Source organism: Mustela lutreola, chromosome X (genome assembly GCF_030435805.1).
Source record: "Mustela lutreola isolate mMusLut2 chromosome X, mMusLut2.pri, whole genome shotgun sequence".
Classification (NCBI taxonomy): Eukaryota; Metazoa; Chordata; class Mammalia; order Carnivora; family Mustelidae; genus Mustela; species Mustela lutreola.
In genome coordinates, this window is record NC_081308.1 from 15,231,047 (window position 1) to 15,258,415 (window position 27,369).

At 44.9% G+C, this 27,369-nt stretch overlaps 1 protein-coding gene across 1 annotated transcript in view; it reads right to left on the bottom strand.

The window, feature by feature from the left end:
* The window catches only part of MAP3K15 (mitogen-activated protein kinase kinase kinase 15), a 115,671-nt gene that overhangs the window by 33,153 nt on the left and 55,149 nt on the right, over positions 1-27,369 (bottom strand). The window contains exons 7-13 of the mRNA XM_059157232.1: positions 19,914-20,084; positions 16,334-16,446; positions 15,934-16,093; positions 12,710-12,860; positions 11,038-11,145; positions 4,110-4,159; positions 2,079-2,174 (exon numbers count right to left, since the gene is read on the bottom strand). Coding sequence (XP_059013215.1) covers positions 2,079-2,174; positions 4,110-4,159; positions 11,038-11,145; positions 12,710-12,860; positions 15,934-16,093; positions 16,334-16,446; positions 19,914-20,084 — 849 coding nt within the window. The remainder of the gene's footprint in view (positions 1-2,078; positions 2,175-4,109; positions 4,160-11,037; positions 11,146-12,709; positions 12,861-15,933; positions 16,094-16,333; positions 16,447-19,913; positions 20,085-27,369) is intronic.

The window sequence follows — 27,369 nt, forward strand, 5'->3', positions numbered from 1 at the left end:
TCTCAGGTGACCCTCAAAACACAAATGACCACAGAAAAAAAACAAGTTGAACTGCATCGAAATGTAAAAACTGTGCACCGCAGAGGGCCCCATAGACAGGGACACACCAGCCACCGATTGGGGGCAGGCAATTTTCATGCAAATCACATATCTGATCAAGGACTTGTACGCAGAATATATAAAGAATTCTTAAAACCATTAATAGAAATACAGATAACCCAATTCAAAATGGGCACTTGGGAGAAGACTGGCCAATACCACCTTCACCAGGTGAGCCAGGTTCATTTCTCCAGGAATGAGACAGAGATGCCCTAGGGCTCCCAATGTGGTGCGTGAGAAGGACAGGACATCACTTCTGTGCTGTTCCTTCCCGAAATGCACGATGCTGACGTCATCAGGAGAAAACGGCAAACAAACCCCAACCGATGGCCTACACAAGACCAACCACCTGTGCTCTTTGAGAGCACGGAGTCAAGACAGACAAAGCGGCACCAACAAAGATAAACGAGACTATACAGATATGACCATGAAATGTATGTATGATCCTGGACTGGCGGGGAGGCAGAGAAAAAAATCTTGTATTTTGCTGGAAAGGATATCGGTTGGACAGTAAGTCATATGGGGATAAGGTATGTCAAGTACAGAGCCTTACTGGTCTTCATTTCCTGATTAGATACCTGTGCAGTGATTATGGAAGTGAATGTTGTTTTTAGGAAATACGCACTGAAGGAATGAGAGGCCATGAGGCATTAGGTCTATGACTCACTTCTTAGCGGCCCAGAACAAAAATAATCATATGCATAAGGAGTGAAGGTAAAGTAAGTGCGGTATAGGGTTAACATGGGAATTCTGGGTGAAATATGTATGGAAATTCTGTACTGTTTTTCTGCAACTGTTTATTTATTTTAAAGAATTTTATTAAGTTTTAAGTAGCCTCCACACCCAAAGCAGGGCTTGAACTCATGACCTTGAAATCAAGAGTTGCATGCTCTACCCACTGAACCAGCCAGGAGCCCCTCTGAAATTTTCTTATAGCTCTGAATATTCTTCCAAAATAAAAGGTTAAAAAAATTCTTTTAATTGGGTGAAGAATTTGAGCAGAGAGTTCTTCAAGGAAGATAAATAAATGGCCAGTGAGTGCATGAAAAGATGCATACTATCTTCCGTCATTACAGTAATGCAGATCAAAGCCACAGTCAGATCCTACCTGATGTCCACTAGGATGGCCAGGAGCACAAGGACACAAAATCACATGTGAAATTAGAACCTTCGTACACTACTGACGATGACGTAAAATCAGACCACAGCCTGGCAGTTTCTCAGAGGTTAAACTTGGAGTTACCTAAGACCCCGTAATTTAGCTCCAAGAGAAATGTCAACACAGGGCCATACAAAAACTGGCATGTGAATGTTCTAGCAGCATTGTTCATAATAGCCAACAAGTGGAAATAACCCGGATGTCTTTCAATTGAATGGACAGATCAAATACATCCATACGGCGAGAGAGTGAGGAACACAGAAAGAATGGGGCACTGGGTATGATGCATAAACAGTGAATCTTGGAACACTGAAAAAATAAAGTTTAAATTAAAAAAAAAAGAACGAAGTACTGATAACGTGCTGTAGCCTAGGTGAACTTTGAGAACATTATCATGACTAAAAAACATCAGACACAAAAGACCACAGATGGTATGTTTCCATTTATATAAGAATACGCAAATCCAGAGAGACAGAATAGATTAGTTTTTGCCCAAGCCAGAGATTGGGGGGGGGGTGTTAGGTGGAGGGAAAAATGGGGGAATAACTGGTAATGGACACTGGGCTTCTTTGAGGGGTCATGAAAATATTCTAAAGTTAGATGACTGTGATGGTTGCAGAACTGTGAATATACTAAAAAAAGATTGAACTGTACACTCTTAAGTGGGTGGACTGCATGGTATGTCAATTATACTCCAGTCAAGCTGGAAAAGTAAATTTCTGTAAGTTAAAATTTCAAGAAAGGCAGCATATCAAGTAAAAACTCTTCCCAGCAAAGACCCATAATTCTATCACAAGCCCCTGAATCAGCTGTAACTCACCTACTACACTGGTCCTCAGTGGAAAAGTAGATTTGAAAGTCATCAGAATTATCATGGACATAAAGAAAACAACATCGCTCATCAAACTTGGATATGCTGTAAAATTGGAAAAACATAAGAAGGATTATTATATGCAAGTTACGTCATCACTTTAACATTTTTGAAAAAAATCTAATCACAGATTTTCTTCCACTCCACAAATTTGAAGGATTCATTAATGTTTTAATCACTACTCCCCCAGTTTGACTTCTATTTCTCTACATAATTTAAATAGGGACATTTATCTTGCATATGTTTGAGTTTGTATTCAACAAACGACTTTCATCTATATCAAGAACTTACCAGAGATACGGCGCTAAGCAAAGCCTAGAGCAGTGAGAAAGGAAAATAAATATGGTCTCTGTCCTCAAGAGTTTATAATTTCACACACAAGACAGGAAGCTTATGTGGGAAATAATGTATTATGGCATCTAAGGAATTTCTTGACTTGAAAAATACCAGGACGTAGTTATTTGGGGCCACACAAGGGAGGTAGTAATACACATGGCATCGTAGCTCAAGGAAGGCCTTCACAGGTTATCTGGTCCCTTACCCCTGAGGTTGGGATCTGACTCTACAGCACCTCAGCCTATATTCCACTTTCCTAGACATACCCAGTGACAGAAATTCACCAAACTCCATCTGCTGATGGATTTCACTATTGAAAGGTCTTTAACCTTACTGGGCCAAAGCCTACACAATGGCCCTCATTTTGCCAAGCAGCACTGTGGAAAAGTCAAAATTCTCTTCAAACAAATGATGCCACTTTATCTTCTCCTAAGTCATCCCTTCCTGAGATTCATACCTTACTTAGCCATTCTTCATTTGTCAAGGATTACATGAAAATACTGAGTTGAAAGAGCAATAGTACAGGGTGATCTAAAAATCCTGAAAACCAGGTCACACATAAGTTTTGGAAACCAATTTGTGAAGAAACCATCATGGTTAGTTGGACAGCACTGGGAATGTTCAGTGTGTGCTCTTTATGGCACATTGATTCCAGGGTCTGATTCACCCCAGGTCATTTGCACTCCCTGTTGATGGGGGAATGGCAGCAAGAGGTATCTCTACGAGAAGGCACAAACAAAATGTTCTTGACTGCATGTTCTCAATACCACTTAGTTTCTGGGGTATTCAGTTTTTGAAAATGTTCAACACTGAATTTAACTTTGCATCAGTATTACTCAAATACGCTACTGTTTTTAAATTATTTCCTCCCTTTAAAGTGACAAAATATTTAAAGTGACAAAAATATTATTTTAATTTCAATAGCGCTGTGTCTAGAACAGGATCACACATGTCTAGAGGTAACGGGGGATTCATTCAGTGGCCTGTGGTCTTACCATCAGAGAAAGAACATACCGTTCTAATCCGAGCCCTCCATCTAATGGAAACTATGAACAGAGTCCTGGAGGGACTAAGTGATTCTGTCAAGGTTAAATAGTGAAAGAGGGATTACAATTCATATCTGCTTCTGAGCTGCTCCTACCGTTGGATGTGCTGGCAGAGTGAGGCTCAAAGTGTAGCCACAAGGGCCACCAAATGGTCACCACCCCGATCCAAAGAGCAAGCACCATAGCTCTCCTTGGACTAGACCACTTGCTCCCCAAATGAGGACAACAATACCCTTGGCTCCATTATTCTACTCAGGCCCCAACTGAGTGTCATTACCAAGTAACTCCTTCAGTTACTGGGATTCTGGAGTTCCCTGAGCACTTGGACATCAATGACTCAAAGAAGAAATGCTTTCTGTTTCTACAGATATAACTTCATTTTCTAAAAAAGCTTGAGATGAGTTTAGTCTATTGGATAGCCCCCCAAATTTCTCTGTTAAACAAGCCAAGAAGCCCTTATTAGCAGCACATCAACAAGCTGAGGATTCTGCTGAAAATGAGAATATCACATATTATAAATGAGTGGAAACACTAAAATAAAACATTTTCATCATTATTTGTATTAGAACAATAATTCCATTTTCCTTTATGTTCTTACCTTATTCCCCTAATGGAAGAAGCTGTAAAATTCCATTCATGAATTTGTTTCTGCAGGTTTTAAAGATAAAAGTCAGTATAGCTTGATTTTTTCCATGCAAAAAAGCCCAAAACACTTTCATTTTATTCTCTGGCCAATCACTTCTGCTCTTTTACTTTCAAGAGAGATTCAGGAGTTAGAGCAATATATTTCATGCAACTTGGAAGAACAGAAACATTTTCTAATGTATTACAAAAATTCATTTGCATCTCTAATCCAGTTGAGAGCAAATGATCTGAATTTGAAACAGAAAAGGCACAGAGTAAGTACACACTGAATGGACGGACTTTCATCTTCTGTCAACATTTTAGGAAAACTCTAAAATAAGTTTGGGAACAGTCCACCTAAGTTGAGTGACCTATGAAAATATTTGCAGGAGCAAGAATGTGGTAGCCACCAATCAGGGCTCCCCAATCTCTTTTCTTCCCCTGGGCATAGAGCCTGGAATACATTTCCCAGCCTCCCCTTCAGCTAGGTGGGGCCACGTGACGGAGTTTTGACCAATGGGATGTAAGGAGGAATGACATGCACCATCTATGGTTATGGTTCATAATAACCTCCTCAGCGATCCTCTATTCTGCTATGAGGGGGAATGGGGACCCTGACAAAAGTTTATAATATGAGGCATAAACTTCTATCATGTTAAGGTATTGATATTTGGGGGCTATTTCTTTTTGCAGATAGCTTGTCATAACTAACACTAAGACTAACCTGCATTTCAATGTGTACATGATGCATTTTAAAAAATAACTGTTCCCTCCCTCCACTACCATGGCCTGTACTTTAAAAACGCTGCACAGACCTAAGCCTCAGAACAAAGATCTGAAATCCATTTCAGAAGAGCCATAGTCTACGATACCAAGACATCACAGCAAAAGAAAATCATTTAAAATAAGAAAACACATTTGGTTGGCCTGAAAAAGGTCATAAATGGCCAGCGAAGTGCCCCAGAGAAGTGTGAGAGCCAGGAGACAGGGCCTGTCAGTGGGAGAACATCCATTCATCCATGTCAATTAAGTGCCCACGACGTGCCGGGCAAGATACCAGCACGGAGGACGGAGCAGAGAACAAAGCCCCTGCTCTCATGGGGATTATATTTGAGGAGAGAAGAGCCACAATTTAGTAACTTAATACCATGACAGAGGACAAAAAGCACTACAACAAAGCCAGAGAGCTGGCAAGGGCATTAAGGTGTGGTGGGGGTCATGGTGTTACGCCAGATGCTCCGGGAAGGGGTCTCTGATGACTTTTCAGCAGAAGGTAAAGGAATGCGCCCTGAAGACCCATGGGTGGGACAACAGCCTCAGGCAGAGGGGAAAAGTCCTGTCCCCAGGGCATGGCTGGGAACCAGCAGAGAGAAGAGTGGGAGGAGGTTGGCCAGCTCCTGAGGAAGACCATGCAGGGCCTCAGAGACCATCCCAGGCCCTCAGCTTCTACTCTGGAAAAGAGGAGAACCCTTGAGGGCCCTGAGAGATCAAAGTATATGCCAATGGGAAAGCCATCACCTTGGACCCATCCAAGGAGGAAGACTGAGTGAGTGGGTTTCAGGGGACTTGTGTTCAGAGTCCCTGGAAGGCGGCAGTGGTGGAGAGCAGAAGCCTGCTTTTGGATTCGGGTACAGAAATATGAACCAGGGCCATTTCGAGAGCACCTTGTCCAATCTACCTACAGGCAAAAAGCTCACAATTATAGAAAAAGGCCGGTCAAGGGAGTTTTCAAAGTAGTCACAGACGGAAAATTTACTCTAGGGTAGCTTAGGGGACTTGAGTTGGGAGGGAGATACACGGGTTAAGAAGTCACCAACACGGACTCCCCTCTACCATTGTCAGTGGGCATGGGGGGTACCAGCTTTGTAGATACGATGGATATAAACAGCTACAAGTCCCACTCGCCATGTGGAGCTCTTGGGGAGACATTCTCAAAAAGCGATCCAACAGCGATGGGAAATACCGTACACATGATACGGGGGGAAGGGAGCCTGCATTCGGTGAAAGTGGTAGGAGGGCGGTTAGAGACGCCTCCGCCGAAGTTAGGGCCTGGATGGCTGGAAGGAGGAACCGCAGGGGGTAAGGAGGACAGAAGAGCACTTGCGAGCCCCTGCAGGGCCAGCTCCGGGGACAATGACACGGTGGGGCTGTGTAAGGGCTTGACACTCTGTAAGAGAGAGTCTGTCTCAATCTGGAAAGCCACGAGATTCAGTCATGGTGTGGGGGAGCATCAAGAGGGCAGATGTTTTAAAATTATTATTCAACTTCTGACTTGAAATATACCCTATGTTCAGAAAAAGGCACAGTGATCACTGCAGTAAGTGTCCACAAAATGAAGACTCGCTGTAACCAGCATCTAAATCAAGAGACAGAACATGAGGAGCAGCCCAGAAGCTTCCCTCCTAACAGCCCCCCCCCACCCCACGCCCCATCATCCAAGGGTGGGAACAGCAACCGCTATGCTGCCTTCACCAGCACCGAGAGTGGTCCCTGGTCTGTAAGAACATGTAAATGAAATTGTGAGGTGCACACTCTCTGGCATGTACAAGTGGGGTTTGTCATGAAACATCCAGTGGTGGAAGTCAGGGCTGGCCGCGTGGTTTCTGATCCCGTGTCCCGGTGGGTCAACGGGCACGGTCTCCTCCACTGTGACCGCGGTGGCTGCCTTCCTCCCATCACACGGCCTCCCGTCAACACGGCGACCTCACCCTTTCCACGGGCGGCTATATCATCCCAGCGAAATCATGCAGAGGAAATGGACTTAAGACTCCAGCTTTTCACATCAGGGTCAGAAGGCCCCAGCAGGGGCGCGCTAGAAGGAAAGCCAGGGGGGGCTGCAGAGAGACAGGCCGGGAAGCCAGAGGCGGGGGCACACCTCCAGGGTCCCCGGGGTGCCGACTCAGAGTCTGTCCCCCTGTCCCAGAGCGCGACCTCTGCGGAGGCATCTCAGGCGTCTAGGACAATTCTGTAATTGTGCTTTTTTAAAGTGCTTGTCCTGTTGCTCACGTAAGTGTAAGAGGCAATGACAATAGAGCTTTCCCGGACAAGCAGCCCTACCCGTGTGGTCGGGGTCGGCGGCTACTCTGTCTGTTGGTGACTTTGGGGCACACGAGTCACTGAGGGGGCAAGGCTGTGTCTGAACCTGTTCTCTGTGGCCTGCGTGCACTCCTGGGCTGGGGGCCCCTGGGGTCAGCTGCGTCCATCTCCACCTAGCCCCATGTCTGGGCACCTGCAGGAGGTTGCTGGAAACTGGCCATGGTGGGAGCAGTTATACCGCAGAAAGAGGCCAACGCTACAAGTCAGCGCTCTGCTCCCATGTCCCCGTGTCTCGAGTTACGCATTTACCAGCAGACGTCCCTGGCTAACAAACCAGAACTCCATCCGCTCCTACAGCAGCGCTGCAAATACACGCATGCGTGCCATCTCCCCGCTACCAGCCGCAGCCCACCGGGAAAAAATGCAACACTGTGTAGAGAAATGTCATCTCACTCCAGGCAAATCTGCTTGCTTTTGTGATGCGCAGAATTTCAAAAATGTAAATGAAGGCAAAAGCAAAAGCTTCCTCTCACAGCAAAAAAGGCAATTTATATTTCCCTCAGACGTTTGTTCTGACAACTATGAGCACTTGTGCAAAACATTTCATCAGTCAAGGAAAGCCAGCATTTGCTGCTTATATCGTTCTTTTCCATTTCTTATTACAGACTATGTACAAAGTGAAACATTTACAACTAGGGAGATAGTCTGTGTACCCACGGGAATGTCCATTAAGGGCCAGTAACCATTATAAGGGACAATAAAATGGGCAAAGTTTGTAGAATTCCACGAGACCAAAACCATTTGGCTCTAAAAGTCTTAAGAGTCACTTGAATAGGGTTACTTTCTTTCTCCGAGTACTTGTCAAAACATGAGGTACTGTGACTATGTCAGTGGAATAGTGAGGTTACAGATCAGAAGTTTGAACATCCTCTCCCGTCCCCGTGGCATCAATGACACAAAGAAAATCAGCAAGGCACAAGAATTCCAACATCGAAAGCATGGGACCTGGAGGGGGGGCACAACGGGCGGAAAAGCCAGGTTTTGTGGGGGGAGGGGTCTGCTGTTCTCTTCTTTGACCACGCTGTTGACTCAGGTGTGCTCGTTTGGCAAACATCCAGCAAATTGTACATATACGATTGATGGGCTTTCCAGTGTGTATGTTATACTTCCATAAAAGTTTGAAAACGGGGGCGCCTGGGTGGCTCAGTGGGTTAAGCCTCTGCCTTTGGCTCAGGTCATGATCTCAGGGTCCTGCGATCGAGTCCCACGTCGGGCTCTCTGCTCAGCGGGGAGCCTGCTTCCTCCTCTCTCTCTCTCTCTGCCTGCCTCTCTGCCTACTTGTGGTCTCTCTCTGTCAAATAAATAAAATCTTTTAAAAAAAGGTTGAAAACAACTCAAGAGGCAAATTTAACAGAAAACATATGTATTGTTCAATGGAGGTATAGCTGTTTGATCATCATGTATATATTTGATTATGGCTGTAATATTTTTCTTTTGCACTCAGAGATTTAAATTAATACACAGAGTGCAGTGAAATGAAACAAGAGCCACAAAAGCAACGCCAAGCACCCATGAGGGCGGCCCATCTTCACTGCCTGTGAAATATCAGACAAACTTCCTGCCTTATGCTTGTGTCGCGGACGGAACGTTTGTGTCTCTGCAAACGAGCTGGTAAAGAAGCCCTAAACTCTGGTGCGCCGGTCTTCGAAGGCGGGGCCTTGGGGAGGGAACTAGGGCAGAAGGAGGGAGCCCCCAGGGATTATTCCCCTTATTACAAGGGACACGGGAACCATCTCTCCACCATGGGAGGACACACGAGGAAGACAGCCTTCTGGGAGCTGGAAAGAGGACCCTCGCTAGAACCTGACCACGCTGGCAGCCCGCCCTCGGACTCCCAGCCTCCAGAACTGGGAGAAAGAAAGGTCTGTTGTTTGAGCCCCCAGTCTATTCTGTACTCTGTTACGGCAGCTCAAGTGGACGAAGGCAACTTGAGATTTCGTGTCTCTCTCTTTTTTCTATACGCCTTTACTGAGGTATAAAGGACAGAGACCTGCCTAAATTCCACGTGCATAATTTGAGGAGTTTGGACATACGCAGACAGTCACGGAACCATCACCACGGTCAAGGTAACGGCCATCTCCATCACCTCCCAAAGTGTCCCTGTGTCCTTTGCTTTCTGTTTTGTGTGTGTGGGGGGGGTGCTAAGGACATGAGATTCACTTTCAACAAATTACAAAGCTCACAATGCCGTCCTGTTGACTGCGGGCGCCACGGCAGACGGCACATTGGCGACTTGTTTATCCTGCAGAAGTCACGCGTCGTACCGGACAATGCGGGGACGCTGTGTCAGGACTATTTTTGATAAGGAATTTTTTACATGATTTTGGGCCTCTGCTTATTCTTCAATGTTATGTTTCATTTTTGAAGGTACTGTTTATTTTTATCTGATTAAGACATAATTGCTCATATTCCTATTTCCAGGGGAAAAAAAAATCTTCCTTTGCCAGGTTAATGGCAGAAGTCTTCCCACACTCCAGGAAAACAAATCCAAAAATAGACTACCTAGTGAATGCGCTTGTTAAAGGTACTAGATTTTTTCATTACTAAAGATACTTTATAAAAGAGAGAAGCTGAAGTAATAGTTTAGATACAGAGACCAAAGTGGCGGGGGACAGTTACTACCACAGCACCAGGTACAGCCCAGTGTTTCTGTGATCTCTTCAGTGGGCAATTAAAATGTTTCCTCTCCTCTATCATTGATGTGAATATAAACTGAAGTGGTGAAAACCTGACAGGAGCTATCACATTGTATTTATTTCACTTTATCTTTAGTAGCTATCAAATGTTATCTTTTTCTTTTTTAAAGACTTAGCTCAGAGAGCGTGTGCGCATGCGCAACTCCGTGCACAGGCTGGAGTAGGGGGTGGGGCAGAGGAAGTGAAGCAGACAGACTCCCAAGCAGACTCCCCACTGAGTGTGGGGTCTGATCCCGCAATCCCAAGATCATGACCCGAGCCGAATCCAAGAGTCGGACACTCAAGGGACTGAACTACCCAGGCGCCCTGTAGCTATCGAATTTTAAACAAAAGTAGTCTTAAATTCAGCAGTTCCTTTTCTGGGAATTGTGTTCCTGAAACAATACACTGGAGCATGTAGGGGGTCACCACCAGGATGGGCACTGACGGATCTAGCACGGGCTAGAGTGCACAGCTGAGACCGAAATGTGTGCTGCAGGCAGGAGGAGAAACACATTACGCTTTGTCCACCCTTAGAAATGTAGCACCATGACACAGGCGCACAGGGAATATCATACACCAGGCGGATCACTGTGTGCTCTCTGACAAACTCTCTATGATGTAGGAGTCAACTAAAAAAGTTGCAAAATTATATATACTGTATGATCACACTTGAATGAAAACGCTTCTCTCTCTCTCTCTACACACACGCACACAACGTATGCACTCATACACACACTTACACATACGTAAGTCCCTGCGGAGGGGAAAGGGAATGCGGACGAGGTTTGGGGGATTTGGAGGGACTTTCCCGTTGCTCCTTATCCACTTCCTCATGGTTTAACTTCTTTTTTCAACAAGCCCATACTCATTCACACGAATATACACACATCTGTACAGACACATGCACATACACAAATATGTAATATAAACACATATAAAATGGGCAAACCAGCGTCGCCTCGCCCATCTGTGATTAGTCTCTTTCACACACTCCTGGACCTTGGAAGTCAGGCTCAGATGCCTGTTCCTTCAAACACAGCAACACATACTCTCCTGCTTGATCATCACATTTCTGACGAAACAGCAGAGAGTGAAGAGAGAGCTGTGTGTGATTTTTTTTTTCCTTACCATTTCCGTGGGTGAGACATGCCACAGAGAAACGGTCTTCTCCTCAGCTTCACTGTTTAGAGAGACATATGAAGGCTGGTAGACTTTGGTGGGTTCTATCACCAGCACCTGAAAGAAGAGACTTCTGTGACACACAGGAATGTACCAGACAGGCCACTCTGCCTAGTGAGCACGTGGGAAGTGCTATACTCCACAAATGCTCGAGAACCTACTGTGTGCCAACACCACTCTAGGGCCCGTGGATACCACATTCAGGACTTCTGTCCTGCGGGGGGCTGTGTTCATGCTCTAACGGGGTAGACAAGAAACACACACATAGGGATAGGGAATATGGTCCCCTGTGCAGCTTGGGAGTGAGTACAACAGAGTTAAGGTGGGAGGGGGTCACTTTAGACAGGGTGGCCCAAGAAGGTGGGCCACCTGCCCAAGAAGGTGACAGAGAAGAAACAGGAAGGCAACAGTTTCTGAGAGAAATGAAGCAGACTCGGTGATCTGCAGTGAGGTACCCAAGTCTATAAAAAATACAAGAGAATAAATGAATGAATTTCTAAAGCAAATAAAACAACATATTTAAGATCGCTAAATCTGGGTAGACATTACGCAAGTGTCTGTTCCTTTTTTTTTTTTTTAGTACCTTTTAATAGGTTTAAAATATTTCACAAAAAAATCACTTTCCGGCTAAGATCAAGTGTGAAATATTTCATAATTAAAAAATTTTAGGGCGCTGGGTGTCTCAGTTGGTTAAGCAACTGTTTCAGCTCAAGTCATGATCCCGGGGTCCTGGGTTCGAGTCCCATCTCGGGATCCCCCTGCTCTGCAGGGAGCCCGTTTCTCTTCCCTCTGCCTGCTGCTCCCCTTGCTTGTGCTCGCACTGTCTCCCTGTCAAATAAATAAATAAAAATCTTCTAAAAAGTTTTAAAAAAGGATTTAAAAATCATTATCAAATCATCTCAAAGAACTTAAATCTTCATTAGAAGCTTCATGAAATTCTTCAACATGGCACGTTCACAAAATCTCATGGTATAAATCTTAAGGACAGTGATCTGAAATTTGGTATCTAGGGTGCTTAGCTGCTTAGCTATCTTACTTATGACTCCTCACAAGACGGTCAAAAAATTCAAACAAATACTTAATGAAAAGCTAACAGTCATTTTGCTTTCCAATAATGTTTTCAAAATTAATTTGTGGCACTGGAGGCAAACCAAAGCTCAGCGGGAAATGGTGCTCAGTTCCAAAATTTCGCTCTTACTCTTGCAGTGACTTAAAACAGGGTTCCTCCATCTTGGCACTTCTTAGACTGGGGGCTGGGGAATTCTGTGTTGGGGGAGGGGCTGTCCCATCACTGTGGGACCTTTGGCAGCACCCATGGCCTTCCCCCCATTAGTCGCCAGGAGCAACACCTTTCTCGCAATTGTGGCAACCAAAAACGTCTTCAGATATTACCAAATGTCCCTTGGGAGACAAAAGGACTCTCAGATGAGAGCACTATCTTAGAGGTTATAGATCACTTTTTCTAGTGAGTTGATCTATCACTGGCTGATTCTACCTAAGACGGGTGGGTATCCCAACACTTTCTAAAGTTTTCTACCTTTCAGAGCATTCAATAATTAGAGAGCACCAACCCCCAGTTTCTTTTGTTCTACCTGAAAGAAATGGATTAAGCGTAACTTACTGGAAATCTGAGTCCATTAGTAACTTCATTTGTTGCCTCGAAAATCATATCTAACCAGAAGTTAAGCCGCTCTTGCCTGGGTGAATGTTCAATAGCAGGTTTCTTGAAACGCTGAATTAATAACAAGTTCTGAACTAACGATCGGAGGTACCTGGAAAAATCACCGGCATGGATAAATTAGATTCTTCGAGAAACAGAATTCCATTCTACTCCTTTTAAAAGAGGTTTCCCAAAAGCTTCATACTTAAATTCATATTGTGTAGTGAGTGCTTCTTAATCCTTTGGCAGTCACACACATAATGAAAAGAAACCCAACGAGTGGGCAAAAGAAGTTTATCCAACAAAATCATACAACATGGCTTTTTACCAACATTGGGCGAATGGTATTCAAAGTGAAGACACTGGGAAACATATGCCAACTGTCTTAAAAACAAAAGCATGCAGTTCGAAATTCAAAGCAATTCCAAAACAGCAAAATTTAAAACTCAGTCTATTTAATTAAAAACATTTTTTTTCCTTCTCATGGTCTTTTAATTAACCTTTTTATTTTGGAGAATTATAGATTTACATATAGTCAGTCATAAGAAACGATACAGAGAGATCCTGTGTACCCTTGGCCCAGTTTATACACCAGTGACGACAGCTCACAAAATTCTAGAACAAGATCACAAGCAAGATATTAATACGGATACAGGTAAGATAGAAAACGCGTCCACTGTCGCAAGAACTGTCACTGTCGCGTTTCCCTCCTTCAGCCCCGCTGCTTCCCCCCATCTGCCTCCTATGCTCCTTGATCCCTACCAACCCCCAATGTGAAACTCATTGTATTTTTTTTTTTAATTCAATCCGACCAGGCCGAATTTGAAGTTATGAGATCTTCAGTCTCATCACATCTTTACGGTCTTCAGGCAGTTTGAAGTGTCTGAAACCCAGCTGCCAGGCAGTGGTGGTTACGTCCTCTTTGGTACTGAAAGGGGCTGGTTGAGCTGAAAGCAAGAGAGTCTCATTTTGTCCTTGGAGGGTCAAGTCTGGAGCTGTCCTGGGAAGGCAGGTCAGCTAGACTCTGCCTGGCTTGGGTCCTGTGCATTGAAGGATTCGCTCAGTAGGCCTGGGTTGTCCCAACTCTACACAAACCCAAGAAAGGTCTGGCCCTTGACTCGCTTTTGGGACTCACCTTTAAACCCTTGGGATACCCAGCCTGGTAAGAATGCTTTGGTTTACTGGGGGCCTCGGGCCATGCCAGAAAGTTCATGCTACCAACAGGACGCATGATGGGGGCCTTGGGCCATGCTTTTTCAGTGCCATCTCCACAGAGGCTGGGGACTCAGTGACTAAGGTCAATCACGTGGGTGCTCCGAACTTGCACAACTGACATCCCTGGAAAACCCTGGCCACCAAGACTTGGTGAGCCTCCCCGGTTGTCAGTACTTCCTGCACGGGGCCATACATCCTTGTGGGGAGAAGTCAGCCCTGTCCCTGTCACTCTACTGGGCGAGGACAGCTGGAAGCTGGTACCTCGTCTCTCCCAGACTCCGCCCTTTGTGCATTTTGTCTTTGCTGATTTCAAGCTGTACACTTGTCTCGTAATAAACCTTAACCATGAGTACAACAGTTTTGGGGTCCTGTGAGTTCTTCTCGTCAATCAGAAACCTCAGGGTGGTCTTGGACCTACAGTATTAGGTCCCAACAGTGTAAGTCAGTGTCAGAGCTGACATAATGAGAACACATTCAAGGCTCAGCTGTGCCCTCCACGGAGTCAGCTCCGTCTGGCTCGGGTGCAGCAGGTCACCCTGAGAGTGGAATTCTGGAAAAAGCAGCCACTCGGGGTGCCTGGGTGGCTCAGTGGGTTAAGCCTTTGCCTTCGGCTCAGGTCATGATCTCAGGGTCCTGAGACCGAGCCCCGCATCGGGCTCTCTGCTCAGCGGGGAACCTGACCCCCAACCCCGCTTCTGCCTGCCTTTCTGCCTACTTGGGATCTCTCTCTGTCAAATAAATAAATAAAATCTTAAAAAAAAAAAAAAAAAAGCAACAACTCCACGAGGGCTGGAGGCTCTGCCTGCCTCCTTGTTCACAAAGCCTCAGAAAGATTTCAAGAGGTAGATATGGTTCGGGCATCAAATTTAGGTCCTTCAGACGGGGAAGAAACGGGGTCCAACTAAAAAAGACTGAAGAAGTTTCTGAGCCCTGGGAGTCCAGATTGGCTCACCGAGCCGAGAGAGAACAAGGGGCAGATGAACACGGATCACTAAAAGTAAAAAGTTTCAAGTTATGCACGTAATCCAAATGCAGTTCAGACAAACCAGAAAAATAGAGATGAGGGGGAAAATAGATTAAAATCTTCTCATAAGGCTACCTCTCTGAGATAGCCACTGTCAATATTTTGGAGACAGGCCCTCCGTCGCTGATTATTTGCACAGGAACTGAGGGAACATCTCTTACGGGACTCCAGGAAGCAATGACAGAACGACGATTCTTACGGAGCTTCGTGTCTACTGCCAAGTCGGCTACTGCCCCCCTCCCCCACCTCGGAGACCTTGCTGGCAGTCACATGCTGAACAGATTTTTCATCAAAAGGAGTCCACAGAGAAGGGTGGTTCTCGAAGTGTGGTTCCCAGACCAGGGAATGCAATTTCCCAGGCCCTACCCAAGACCTCTGGAACCAGGTAGCACAGGGTGGGGCCCGGCAATCTGTGTTTGAATCAATATAGCCGATTCGGATACATGCTGACGTTTGAGAACCAGCGACAGAGAACACTGTACCATGCCAATGGCTTTTGTTGCTCTGGGATACACCCTGAACACACGTCCACGTTGCCCAGTATTCTTTCTGGCACGTTTAATGGCTCCATAATGGGCTAACCTGGGGCCAGTGCTGCGGCACCATGTTCTTGACCATATCTAGGTCTTTTATTTTAGTCCTGGGTTCCATCTATCTCAAAGAGATAGAGCACGTAGGGCATCATCTGCACCTGTACGTGCCCGTCTGTCTGTCCTTCCCTCCTGTCACATAAAGCCAAGTGACCTGGCAGAGCAGTTCTTGCTGCCATAACTTTGTGTTAGCGAGGGAGTCAGAAGGAGAAACGCAGCAACTGATACCGTCTTTTGCAATTACAGCTCTTCTCCCGCCAGAACAAGGTCGGGTATCGAGAGAAGCGGGGCACGCATGTGCACGTGCGCACGCACACACACGCATACACGGATACACGCAGACACACACGACTCACCAGGCTGGAGGTTTCAGTCTGAACAACCTCTCTGCTGCCTGGACAGCCTTCCCGACATCGCTGGCCAACATGCTGACGCTGAAGAACTGACCCACGTCCCAGTAATTGTTCATTTTCTCCAAGCTCCCTTTTCTTCCCAACAAACTGTTTAGCCGGACACCTGAAGAATTTGAATTTTAGATGAAGCTACAAGAAAATCTTTCTAGCTTCTCTCCTATTATGCAAGCCTTGAGAGAGAGCAAAGAGCACGCACTTTATTTGGGCGACAGTCTCGGGACTGCTACCCAGAGAGTCCCCGTTCCTTCTGAAAGAAAATGCTAGTTATTTGAAGATCGATTTTAGTGCTCAGTTTGGGTGACCAAAGCCTGTCAGCCTATCATGCGATCAGAAATAGCTTTACCTATCTTTCTTAGTTCCATGGAAGTTTCAAATTGTTGTCCAGCAACCATCAGCAAAACGGCCAGGTTAATTCCTGAATAAAGAGACGACTGGAGCTCAAACCCTTTGCGGTACCTGTAATGACAGACCCGCCAGATTCTTGTTATCATGGTAGAGGGAAAAAATGATGAATGATGGCACAAGCCAACCTTCTCATGAGTTCTTCCACCATCTACGGTTTTCCGGGTCCCCCTCCCTCTTTACATGCAGCTACAGCCAGCAAATAGCTCCTTAAAAATGTCATCATCATTACACTAAGGAGTCAAAACCATTTTCTCCATCAGGGTTAGATTTTTATTAAAAAAACCGTGATCGCTGAATGAGATGAGGATGTTAAAGTGCAAAAAGAAACATAAAACTTTTAATAACCCTACCCACAAAAGGAGACCACGACTGGATATCTAAATCTCATCTTAAAAGCGAGACTCCGCTTGTATACAGAACATTTTTGTTCTTATAGAGCAATTCCATCATTTGCAGGCTATTATTCTGCAGGCTGTTTGTTTGCTTTTTATCACAAAATTGAGGTCCATCTTTCCTGGAGGAAGCGGTGTTGCCAGAACCCAGCCCCAAGATCGTTCTGAGAATCGTGGCGTCAAGTGGGAGAAGGAGCCGGAGGCGAAAGGGCACTATCCCAGAGAATACTATTTTTTATTCCAAAGTTTGAAGAATTCCATTTTAGTTCTCTATTTTTTTTTCTATACATAGAAATCTGCTCTCCCTTCCTTGAGCGGGTAGGACCATCCTGACTGCAGAAAAAAGAATTTAATCGATGAAGTAATGATAATGGGTGTCTTTCAGTGGCCCAGTTCAGAGCAAAGACTTGTGAACCAGGAGGAACTCGATCACCTGTGCCACAGCAAGAGAATTAAACCCCAAGAAAATATTCATTGTGGAAGGGAGAAACTATCATTTAAGTCTGTTAAATTTCAGTTTTGTGAACTTTGGGGCATAACGTCACTACGCTCAGATGGACCAGAGAACACTAAGAAAGTTGGTCCAACCCCAGCCAACAAAACTCCAATGAAATTGAACCCCACCCCGTTATGTTTTGGGGATTTTCAATACCTTATCCCACGATATTTGATCTTTTCCCCACCTGCTTTTACAATCAAAAGTTACCTGGGGAGAGGGGAGACCTCTCTCTGCCTCTCATCCATAAATCCAACAGGTCCAGCTTCGGGGTTGATGAGACTTGAACGTGGAGTCAGGACCACAGTCCATTCCCAGCCTCTTCCCAGCTGCCTAACTCCCGCAGCCACAAGTTACAGCTCACTACCGGAGCACCTGGGTCAGATGACCCCAAGGTCTCACCGGAGCTACACCCCAGAATCTGACTGAGCTTCATTTACCTCCTGGACCCACCACCTTCTCAAGTGGATGGAGAAAGGCTCCTGGGACTTTCTTGCAATAGCCACAGGCAGTCATGTCCTGACCTGGGGGCTGAATTCTTGGCCACTGTGGTGGGAACACAGCTTCCTACTTCGGCCCTACCTGACATGAATTCCCCTTCAACACCCCAAGCCACTCCTAGCACAACAGTGCATTAGGTACCGCTGGGAATTTACTAAGAATAAAATGGGGTCCCTGCCCTCCACAAGCCTATACTATGGAGGAGATAGTAAGAACCCCACACACAACTATCGAAGAAAGAGAATTTCTACGCGCTTTCTCTGCAGAGCACCTAGAATGGCGATCTAGAGTTTGAGTTTTTCTCTAACGGGGAATGGGGAGCCACAGCGGGTCTTTGAGCTTTAGGAGGAATAAGGAATGGTGGTTCGATCTCTGAGGGCTAGGCTTTAGAGACACCGAGCAGAGAGCCTACTTGGGATATTGTGAGAACATTCCTGGCAGGAAAGTGGAAAGAAAAAAAAGAAAAAGGCACCAACCAGGGCCATGGAGAGGACAGTGAGGGAAGACACAGAGAGGGGCTGGACCCGGGGCCCGAGCACGTCAGGAGGTGAGTGAGTGAAAGTCGGCAAACATTCACAGAAGATGTAAGCGGAAGAGGCTGAAGAGTGGTAGTAAGAAAACAAGGCCCTGGAAGCCACCCCACGTGGGGCAGAGAGAAGGACGTTAGCCTTGGGTACGCTGCCCCTCAGGTGGGACAACGAGGGGGTGACGGGGGGCCAAAGCTCAGGGCACGGGTTGGGTTGCAGATCGGTTCCAGGTGTGGGAGTGACAGGGGTCACCAGCGAGGAGAGCGGACGGAGAGAAGAGGGGAGAGGACAGAGCCGGACGGAGCCAGAGGAGGAGAGGGAAAGGGAAGCAGAACGGAGAGCAGGGCAGCCATGTCAAGAGCGTCCGTGACAGAAGCAGGTGAGGAAAGCTACGGGCTCCACCTTCCACACGCGTCCAGCTTCTGGCATCTCCTCATGTTCATCAGCACCGCCCTGGTCCAAGTTACCACCAGCTCTTCCCTGAACTACCGCAGTCGTCTCCTAGCTGTTCCCTACGGCTGCCCTGGCCCTTGTGCTGGGTGGTCTAATAGCCACGACTCCTCCTCAGCCCACTACACACGTGCCTTTGTCACTCTTCCCCGCCATGGCTCGAGTCCATCTCTCCACCCCCTTGAATCGGGGCTAACCATGTGACTTGCTTGTGGTGTGACCAAGAGCATGTGGCACAACTGCCCTCCCGGGAGCTCTGGAGCCGAAGCCTCCGCCTTCACTCTCAGAGAGCATTCTCAGAAATGCTGCCCACCGCCTGACAAAAGCCCGTCGGCTAGGGTCCGAACCACAGGCAGAGAACAGAGGGGCACCTCCAAACCCAGCATCAGCTGCCAAACGTGTGGGAGGCCATCTTGGACCTTCCAGCCCCGCTGAGCCTTCAGCTGACCTCTGTTTCAGGAGTGAGCCCAGCACATCAGGAGGGGAACCAGCCGAGGAGCGGCCTGCCTAATGCACAGCATCATGAAAAATTAGAAACCACTCTTTGAAGCCATTCCTTTTGGATGTGTTTGTTATGCAGCAAACGATAGCTGATACACGCCCGAAAATGTATTCTTTGCATAACAGTGAGAGTGCACTGGTGAAAATGCACATCAGAACTCGTCCCTGCTCTGCTCAGAGCGCGCTGATGTCACATCATCTCCCTCAGAGTTCAAGGGTCTCCTCGCCTGTTTCTTGCCACTGTCCCCTCACTCATGCCCCACCATCCCTAAACATGCCTGGGAAGATCCCCCTCTGGGTTTTGGCCCCTGCTGGCCCCTATTCTTGGAACACTTTCTCTACGGTTCTCTCTAAGGCTCACCTCACTGCCTTCACGTCTTTACTCACCTTCCCTGACCACCCTAGCAGAGACTGCCTCCAGCTCCTCTCAAGCCTCCTTCCCTCCCTGATGAGCTCGCCCCCAGAGCCCTCATCAACAGGTAACATCCGGTTCTTCTCTATTTCTTTGTCTGACTTCCCTTGCCAGCCATGCAAGGTCCACATGGGCCACAAGGGCCAGAATTTGTGTCTATGTCTGCTGTGTCCTTATCCCCACCACCTAGAAAAGTTGCCGGCATACAGTAACCCTGACTGACTAGGAGGGAGGTTTACCACTCGATGGCGTTGTCTCGGCTGGGGTCATCTTTGCAGTCTGAATCCAAGAAGATGTCCTTGTAGATCCTCCCACACAGGCAGAACATGTCAGGGGCCGGGTGGTCACAACTCTGCAGAATCTGGAGCACGACCTGCAGAGCCTTCTCGCGGTCGCCAGGACTGTTTCTCCTGAGAGATTTGTGCGGAAAGATCACACATGTCTGAATTAGGACCCAGGAGCACATGCGCTCATTCTGTGAAGGGCTGGTAGAAGGATGCTGTGTTTTAGCAGCACAAAATCTAGCTCATTTTTTCATGTTCAAATATAGCAACTGCTTCAGACCCACACCATTAAATCTCACAATGTCACACACAGCCCCCACTTGGTCCCTTTTCTCAATGAGACCTAGACTGTGGATGGAAGCAAATGCAGACTGATGCGTCCGCAAGAGAAAAAAAATAACACGGCAGCCTCCTGTAGCTAGACGAACAGCAAGGATTTCAGAAGCTAAGCCTGAATTGTGATGACGACACAATCTGACAAAAGATTCTTTTGGAAAAGCAGCAGGGCCTGCAAATCCAGAAAGCCAAGAGAAATTTATGTCTTGACCTGAGACGGCTTGCTCTCTTCAAACAGGCCAAGACCCTAGCAGTCCCTGTCCCCTGGTCTCATGTTATGTCCACTAGAGAAGAAAATTTAGAAAATTGTTTCTATATTCAAAAATCAGTCTTCTTGCTTATTAGATTATATGGTAAAAAATTTTTCATTTTCCACAGGGGTAGTGGATTCCTTAGACCGCTGTTAAAAGAATCTTTCCCACCAAATAACCTGAGTTTGTGGCTGTGAAATATTATGTCTCCCTGTGAAGGTTTGGAAGCAAATGCCTGAGAGCTGTGGAGACTGAGGAAATCAACTACGGCTAACGATGTTCATTTTCTAATGTAAGAGAGTAAGTACTTGTAAAGAGTAGTAATTTCTATATACTATTGCTAAGGAGTGATCTCTAGGATATATCATTAAGACAAGAAAGCTAGGTATTGAATACTGTGTACACAAAGCTACCTTTTTATTTAAGCAAAGGGGGCATGAGAATAGAGATATGTACCTGCTTTTATTTCCTCAAAATGAAAGGATAAACCAAAAGGAATAAAAATGACCACCAACAGGTGGAGGGAGAAAAAAAATAAACAGACAGGAACAGTGAATTTCTGTAAGAAATTTCTGTAAGAAAATTTCTTTTCTCATTGGGGAGGGTATGTGATTTGGTGAGTGCTGTGAAGTGTGTAAACCTGGTGATTCACAGACCTGTACCCCTGGGGATAAAAATATATGTTTATCAAAAATAAAAAATTTAAAAAAAAAAAAGAAAATTTCTTTTCTTACAAAAAGAAATTCACTTTTTGTAATTTGAAACTATGGAATTTTTTTTTTTTAAGATTTTATTTATTTGTCAGAGAGAGCGAGCGAGAGCGAGCACAGGCAGACAGAGTGGAAGGCAGAGTCAGACGGAGAAGCAGGCTCCCTGCGGAGCAAGGAGCCCGATGTGGGACTCGATCCCAGGATGCTGGGATCATGACCTGAGCCGAAGGCAGCTGCTTAACCAACTGAGCCACCCAGGCGTCCCGGAATTTTTTTTTTTTTTTTTTGATAACATATAATGTTAGTATTATTTGCTTCAGGGGTACAGGTCTGTGATTCATCAGTCTTACACAATTCACAGCACTCGCCATAGCACATACCCTCCCCAATGTCCATAACCCATTGCCCCCCAAACCTCCCACCCACTCTCCCCTCCAGCAACCCTCAGTTTGTCTCCTGAGATTAAGAGTCTCTTATGGTTTGTCTCCCTCTCTGGTTTCGTCTTGGAAACTATGGAAATTTTTTTACACAATTATAAAAAAATGAAATTTTAAAAATATAAGTGTTTCCTAAAACACCATCTGAATTTGTGGCTGTAACAAAACAAAACAAATGAACCTCCACATGTGGCTGATGGGTCACCCACAAAAGAGAAACTAATTCATGTGATTTTTTTAAAACAGCAATTTGACCATATTTTCTTAAGAGCATATAACCTAAGAAGAAAATGTAAATGCAAAGAAATTTTAAATAGTTTCCAGTAATCCTATTGTTAGTGATAATAATGGTCTGGTATTTTGAAAATATCACCTATTTGTAGTAAAGAATACAACAAAATAATGATGTTAATATCATTAAGAACCAGAGATATATAAAATCCAAGAAATTCAGTAAAAAGCCTATGGTCCTAAATTTGAATTGGAACATCAGCATGAATTCACCAAGTGGTTTTCCTAGCTCAGTTTACCTAAAAGGACTAAAACAAAGACCAACTCAGTAGCAATGAGAACCCCCAAGGCCTGACTAGGGTCTCTAAATACCATGTCTCGCTACACGGAGCCAGGACTCCATGGAGGAACGGCCGATTCCAGACAGGTCTATCATGATCCTGCAACATCTTACTACAAAGACATGAGGAACCTACTAAGCTTGTATGAAAAAGGCTGCAGAACCAACAAGAATCAGTTTTTGGCCAAAGAGGAGACAGTGTGAGTGTTAGGAAGAACAGTAACTATAAACGATTGAAACGTTTCAACTATATTACAGTGATGAAGAGGAAACCTCTACACCAAAGAGGACTTAAGGGTCTTATCAACCAAATGCCACGTACAGACCTTGTCTGGATCATAACTCAAACAAATCCATTATAAACATCAAACTAAAGAGAGGTAACTGGGAAAATGTGAACATGCATGCTGAGGAATTATTGTTCATCTTGAGGTAAAACATAATCATGACTACATTTTGTAAAACTGTCCCTCAGACAATACTGAAATCTCTACGGATAAAATGGAATGTCTTGACTTCATAATCCTTCTGGTGTTAGGGTGTAGGCTATGCAGGGGTAAGTACTGAAGTGGAGAGGGATACATGGGGGTTCCCCGTATTATTTCCTACTTTTTAAAAAATTATGTAAGTTGCCATATGGTACATCATTAGTTTTTGATGTAGTGTTTGGTCCATGATTCATTGTTTGCATAGAACACCCAGTGCTCCACACAATACTTTTGACTGTGTTCGAAATTTCTATAAAACAAAAAAAGTCAAAATCCATCCTGACTCAACAATTCCACTTCTAGAATCTGTAATATAGAAAAACCCCTATATATTTTTATTCAAGAATTTTTGCACAAAGATGTTTATTATCGCTTTGCCCCTAACAGTGAAAAACTGGAGATAACCCAAATGTCCACTGACATACGAATGGTAAAATATAGTTTGTAACAACCAAACAATGGAGTATCATGCAACCCTTAGAAAGAGGCAAGTCTGTATGTGATTATATAGAAGAATTTCCATAAAGTTCATGGAAAAAACTGCTGAGCAAAATGAATAGCACAATCCCATTCTTTGCACTCAACACTAGTCACATATATGTTCGTGTGCACAAAGTCTGGAAGGATACACATTATATTGTTCAAAAAAAATCATTGCTGGGATTTGTACGAGGTGTTCCTATATATGTTTTACCAACAACTATTCTAATAAATAAATAAAGATATTATTCTTTTTAGTTTCTTGGCAATTTTACAAAAGGCTCTTCTATGCTTTCTTTCTGGATGACCTGTACCTCAGAAAAACTACTGTATCGTTCGGGACAGCAGATTGGTACCTCAAACAGCTTTCCTTAACTGGGGATCTGCTAGTGTATTTAGCTCCAGAGAAAATTATTTTATTATCTGAGTGACTGTTTTCTCCCTTCTCCCAAGTCTGGTACTTAGATAGCCCTATTCTCTGGATGCGTTAGAGTTCATTCAACTGATACAATAGATGCCTTAAGGTCTTAGCGTTCAATTCTCTGTGGAACCCAACCCGGGTTGAGAAGGGCTAATCTAGACACTTGGCATTCTTCTGGAAAGCTGCCGTAATTAAGCTTGTATTACAACTCTAACTTTTTCTATTGCCTACATTGGTCTTGTTCTTACATACTTGATCTCGACGCTCTTTGTCCACAGAATCCAATTTTACCGGCCTGCAAACCAGATCTCTAAATGAACAGCCCACCCATGATACCGTCTCATTTTTAAGAGCCAACAGATACCAACCCAATTCAAATTTACTGGAGCATTTAAATAATGTCTACGGTCTGTGGTAGGAAAACACAAAAGATTAAAACTTGAATGAGGTACAAAATTTCTGTATCTGTTATGAGCCAACTTTTGAGGTGTGGAATATTCAGGATCTGAGAAGAATGTACTTAACGCTTCCACATGCTTCATTACTGATCTGGGTTCAGATTTGTTTGGTTTCCTTTGGACCATTTACAGCAACACTTCCCTTGAATGTTTTTCATTAGCTTGAAACTTACCCTTGTAACTCAAAACAAAAGGTCTTCTTAGGATTAAAAAAAAAAAGACAAACACCAAACATTAGCAAAAAATGAAAAGCAAAGTGATTCTTGGATTATAAGCCACTTTAGGACAGGTGCTAAATAGCTTATCCTTTTAGTGTTTAATCACCAGTTTTCAGATCTGTTTATCACTCTCAGATCCCGAAGTATACACGGATAGGTCTATAGATAAAAACCCATGTTTAATCAGTCCAGCAACACAGGTTTCTGACAATAAAGCCATTTCACACATTAAGAGACAAGATATGAATTGGGGCGCCTGGGTGGCTCAGTGGTTTAAGCCGATGCCTTCGGCTCAGGTCATGATCTCAGGGTCCTGGGATCAAGCCCCACATCAGGCTCTCTGCTCAGGGGGAGCCTGCTTCCTCCTCTCTCTCTGCCTGCCTCTCTGCCTACTTGTGATCTCTGTCTATCAAATAAATAAATAAAAATCTTTAAAAAAAAGGAGACAGATATGAATTAAGATGGGAGATTGTAAGTTTGGCTTCATATTAGAATCACCTGGGAAACTGTAAAAACCTCCGCATTGATGTTGCACTTGAGACCAATTAAATCATTCTCTGGAGATGGGATCCAGCCATCAGCGTGTCTTACCCCGGATATTTGGACCCAATAGGCCTGGGTCACCGCTGAAAGCACTGATCACTTCTTGGCCCTCGTCTTGCCTGACCTACCAGTCGCACTTGACAGCTGAGCACTCCTTCCTCCTTGGACCACTTTCCTTTGCCTTGCAGGGCACCACACAACCCTGATTTTCCTTCTACTTTAGTCTAATTTTCTGGCCCCTATTCATCTCCAGTTTTTTAATTTTTTTTTAAGATTTTATTTATTTATTTGATAGAGAGTGATCACAAGTAGGCAGAGAGACAGGCAGAGAGGGGGGGAGCAGGCTCCCTGATGAGCAGAGAACCCTGACCTGAGACAAAGGCAGAGGCTTAATCCACTGAGCCACCCAGGTGCCCCTCATCTCCCAGTTTTTTAACACTGGAGCAGGGGTCCTCAGCCAAGCCTTGGACCTTCGTCTCTATGAGAAACTACACTAGATCCCTTCGCGATCCCATCTAGTGTCCCTCGTTTTCAAACCACCCACATTCTGATGACTCCCAAATTCCTAACTCAAGCCCAGAGCTCTCCCATGAACTCCAGGCTTCCATATCCAACTGCCTTCCTAGCATCTCACTTGCATGTCTAATATTGCAAACTTGCTGTGTCCGAAACTCAACCGTTCATTGTTCCATCAAAGCTGTTCTTCTCCACCTTATTCAATGACGCCCGATCTACTCTTCCTGTTTTCCATGCCAAACACTTCGGAGTCATGCCTCATTTTGTTAGCACTTTTTATTCAATCCAAAAATTGTATTGGCTTTTATTTTCAGCTATATCCAAAAGTGGCCTGCTCCTCATGACCCCCACCATTCCTACCCTGGTCCCAGTAACGGTCATTTCCTGCTTCTTCCCTCACTCCTCTACAATCTGTTCTCAACACAGTGGTCAGAGCGATCTAGCTAAACACTAAGTCAGGCTGTGTCACTCTGCTACTCAAAACGTTCTATGAAAATCCTCTATCTGGCAAGGAGTTAATATCCAAAATAGATAAAGAATTCATACAACTCAATAGCAGAAGAAGTCTGATTCAAAAAACGGGCACAGGAGCTGAAGAAACATTTTCCCAAAGAAGGCATCAAGAAGGCCAACAGACGCAGGGAAAGATGGTCAACATCATTTATCAGCAGGAAAACGCAATTCAAAAATCACAATGAAACATCAACTCTCGTTTGTTAGAAAGGCTAAGATAAAAACCAAAAAAAATCAAAAATCAAGAAATAGCAAGTGTCGGTGAGGATGTGGAGAAAAGGGAACCCTCATGTACTGTGGGTGGGAATGCAAACTGGTGCAGCTACTGTGGAAAACAATATGGAGATTTTCAAAAAAATTTGAGATAGAGCTACCATAGAACCCAGGAATCCCACTTGTGGGTATTTAGCTACAGGAAATGAAAACACTGATCTAAAAGGCCCCTGCACTCCCACTTTTGCTGTAACATTATTCACAACAGCCAAGACCTGCAACTGCCCAAATGTCCATCCGCAGATGAACAGTAAACAGTGTGGCGCACATACACAACCACAATCAGTCCTAAACAGAAAGGACTCGTGCCATCTGCAACAACATGGGTGGATCTTGAGGGCATTATGCTAAGTGAAGTAAGTCAGAGAAAGACAAACACTGTATGATCTCACTTACATGTGGAATCTAAAAAAGCAACGAACCCAACCAAATCCAGCTCACATATACAGGGGACAGACTGGTGGCTGCCGGGGGTGGGGGGTGGGGGGTGAAATGGGTCAAAAGGCATAAACTTTCATGTATAAAATATGCAAGTCTTGGGGATTTAGTACATGGCATGGTGACCACAGTTAACACTGTATTATAGATTTGCAAGTTCCATGGGGTAATCTGGCCAGCTCAGTCGGTAGAGTGTGTGACTCCTTGATCTCAGGGTCTTGAGTTCAAGCCCCATGTTGGGTGCAGAGCCTACTTTTAAAAAAAAGTTCCCAAGAGAGAGCTTAAAAGTTCTTATCATAGGGATGGATGTTAAAGAGACTATTATGATCATTACATAAAACGTACATGTGTCACAGCATTATGCTATGCACCTGAACTAATGAAATGTTATATATCAGTCATAGCTCAAAAACAAACCTGACAAGACACCCTAGCAGGGCTCCCAAGTCAGAGCAGATACCTATCTTCTTTCAGTGGCCTGCAAGATTCTAGAAGATTTGGCAGCTAATTGCACTATCCACTCCCCATCACCTACTCGGCTCCAGCTGCACAAGCCTCTCCCATTCCATGTTGTTCCCTGGAACCTTCTAGAATGTTCCTCCCCAATATATTTACATGGTGTGCTTCCTCATCCATTTCTCTTTTTTCTTCATGTCACTCTCTCATAAAACCAGTCTTTTCTGAGCACTCAGCTTATACATGTAATCTGCCCCACCAGCCTCCCTAACACCGTAGCCTGTTTTAATAGTTTTACTTAG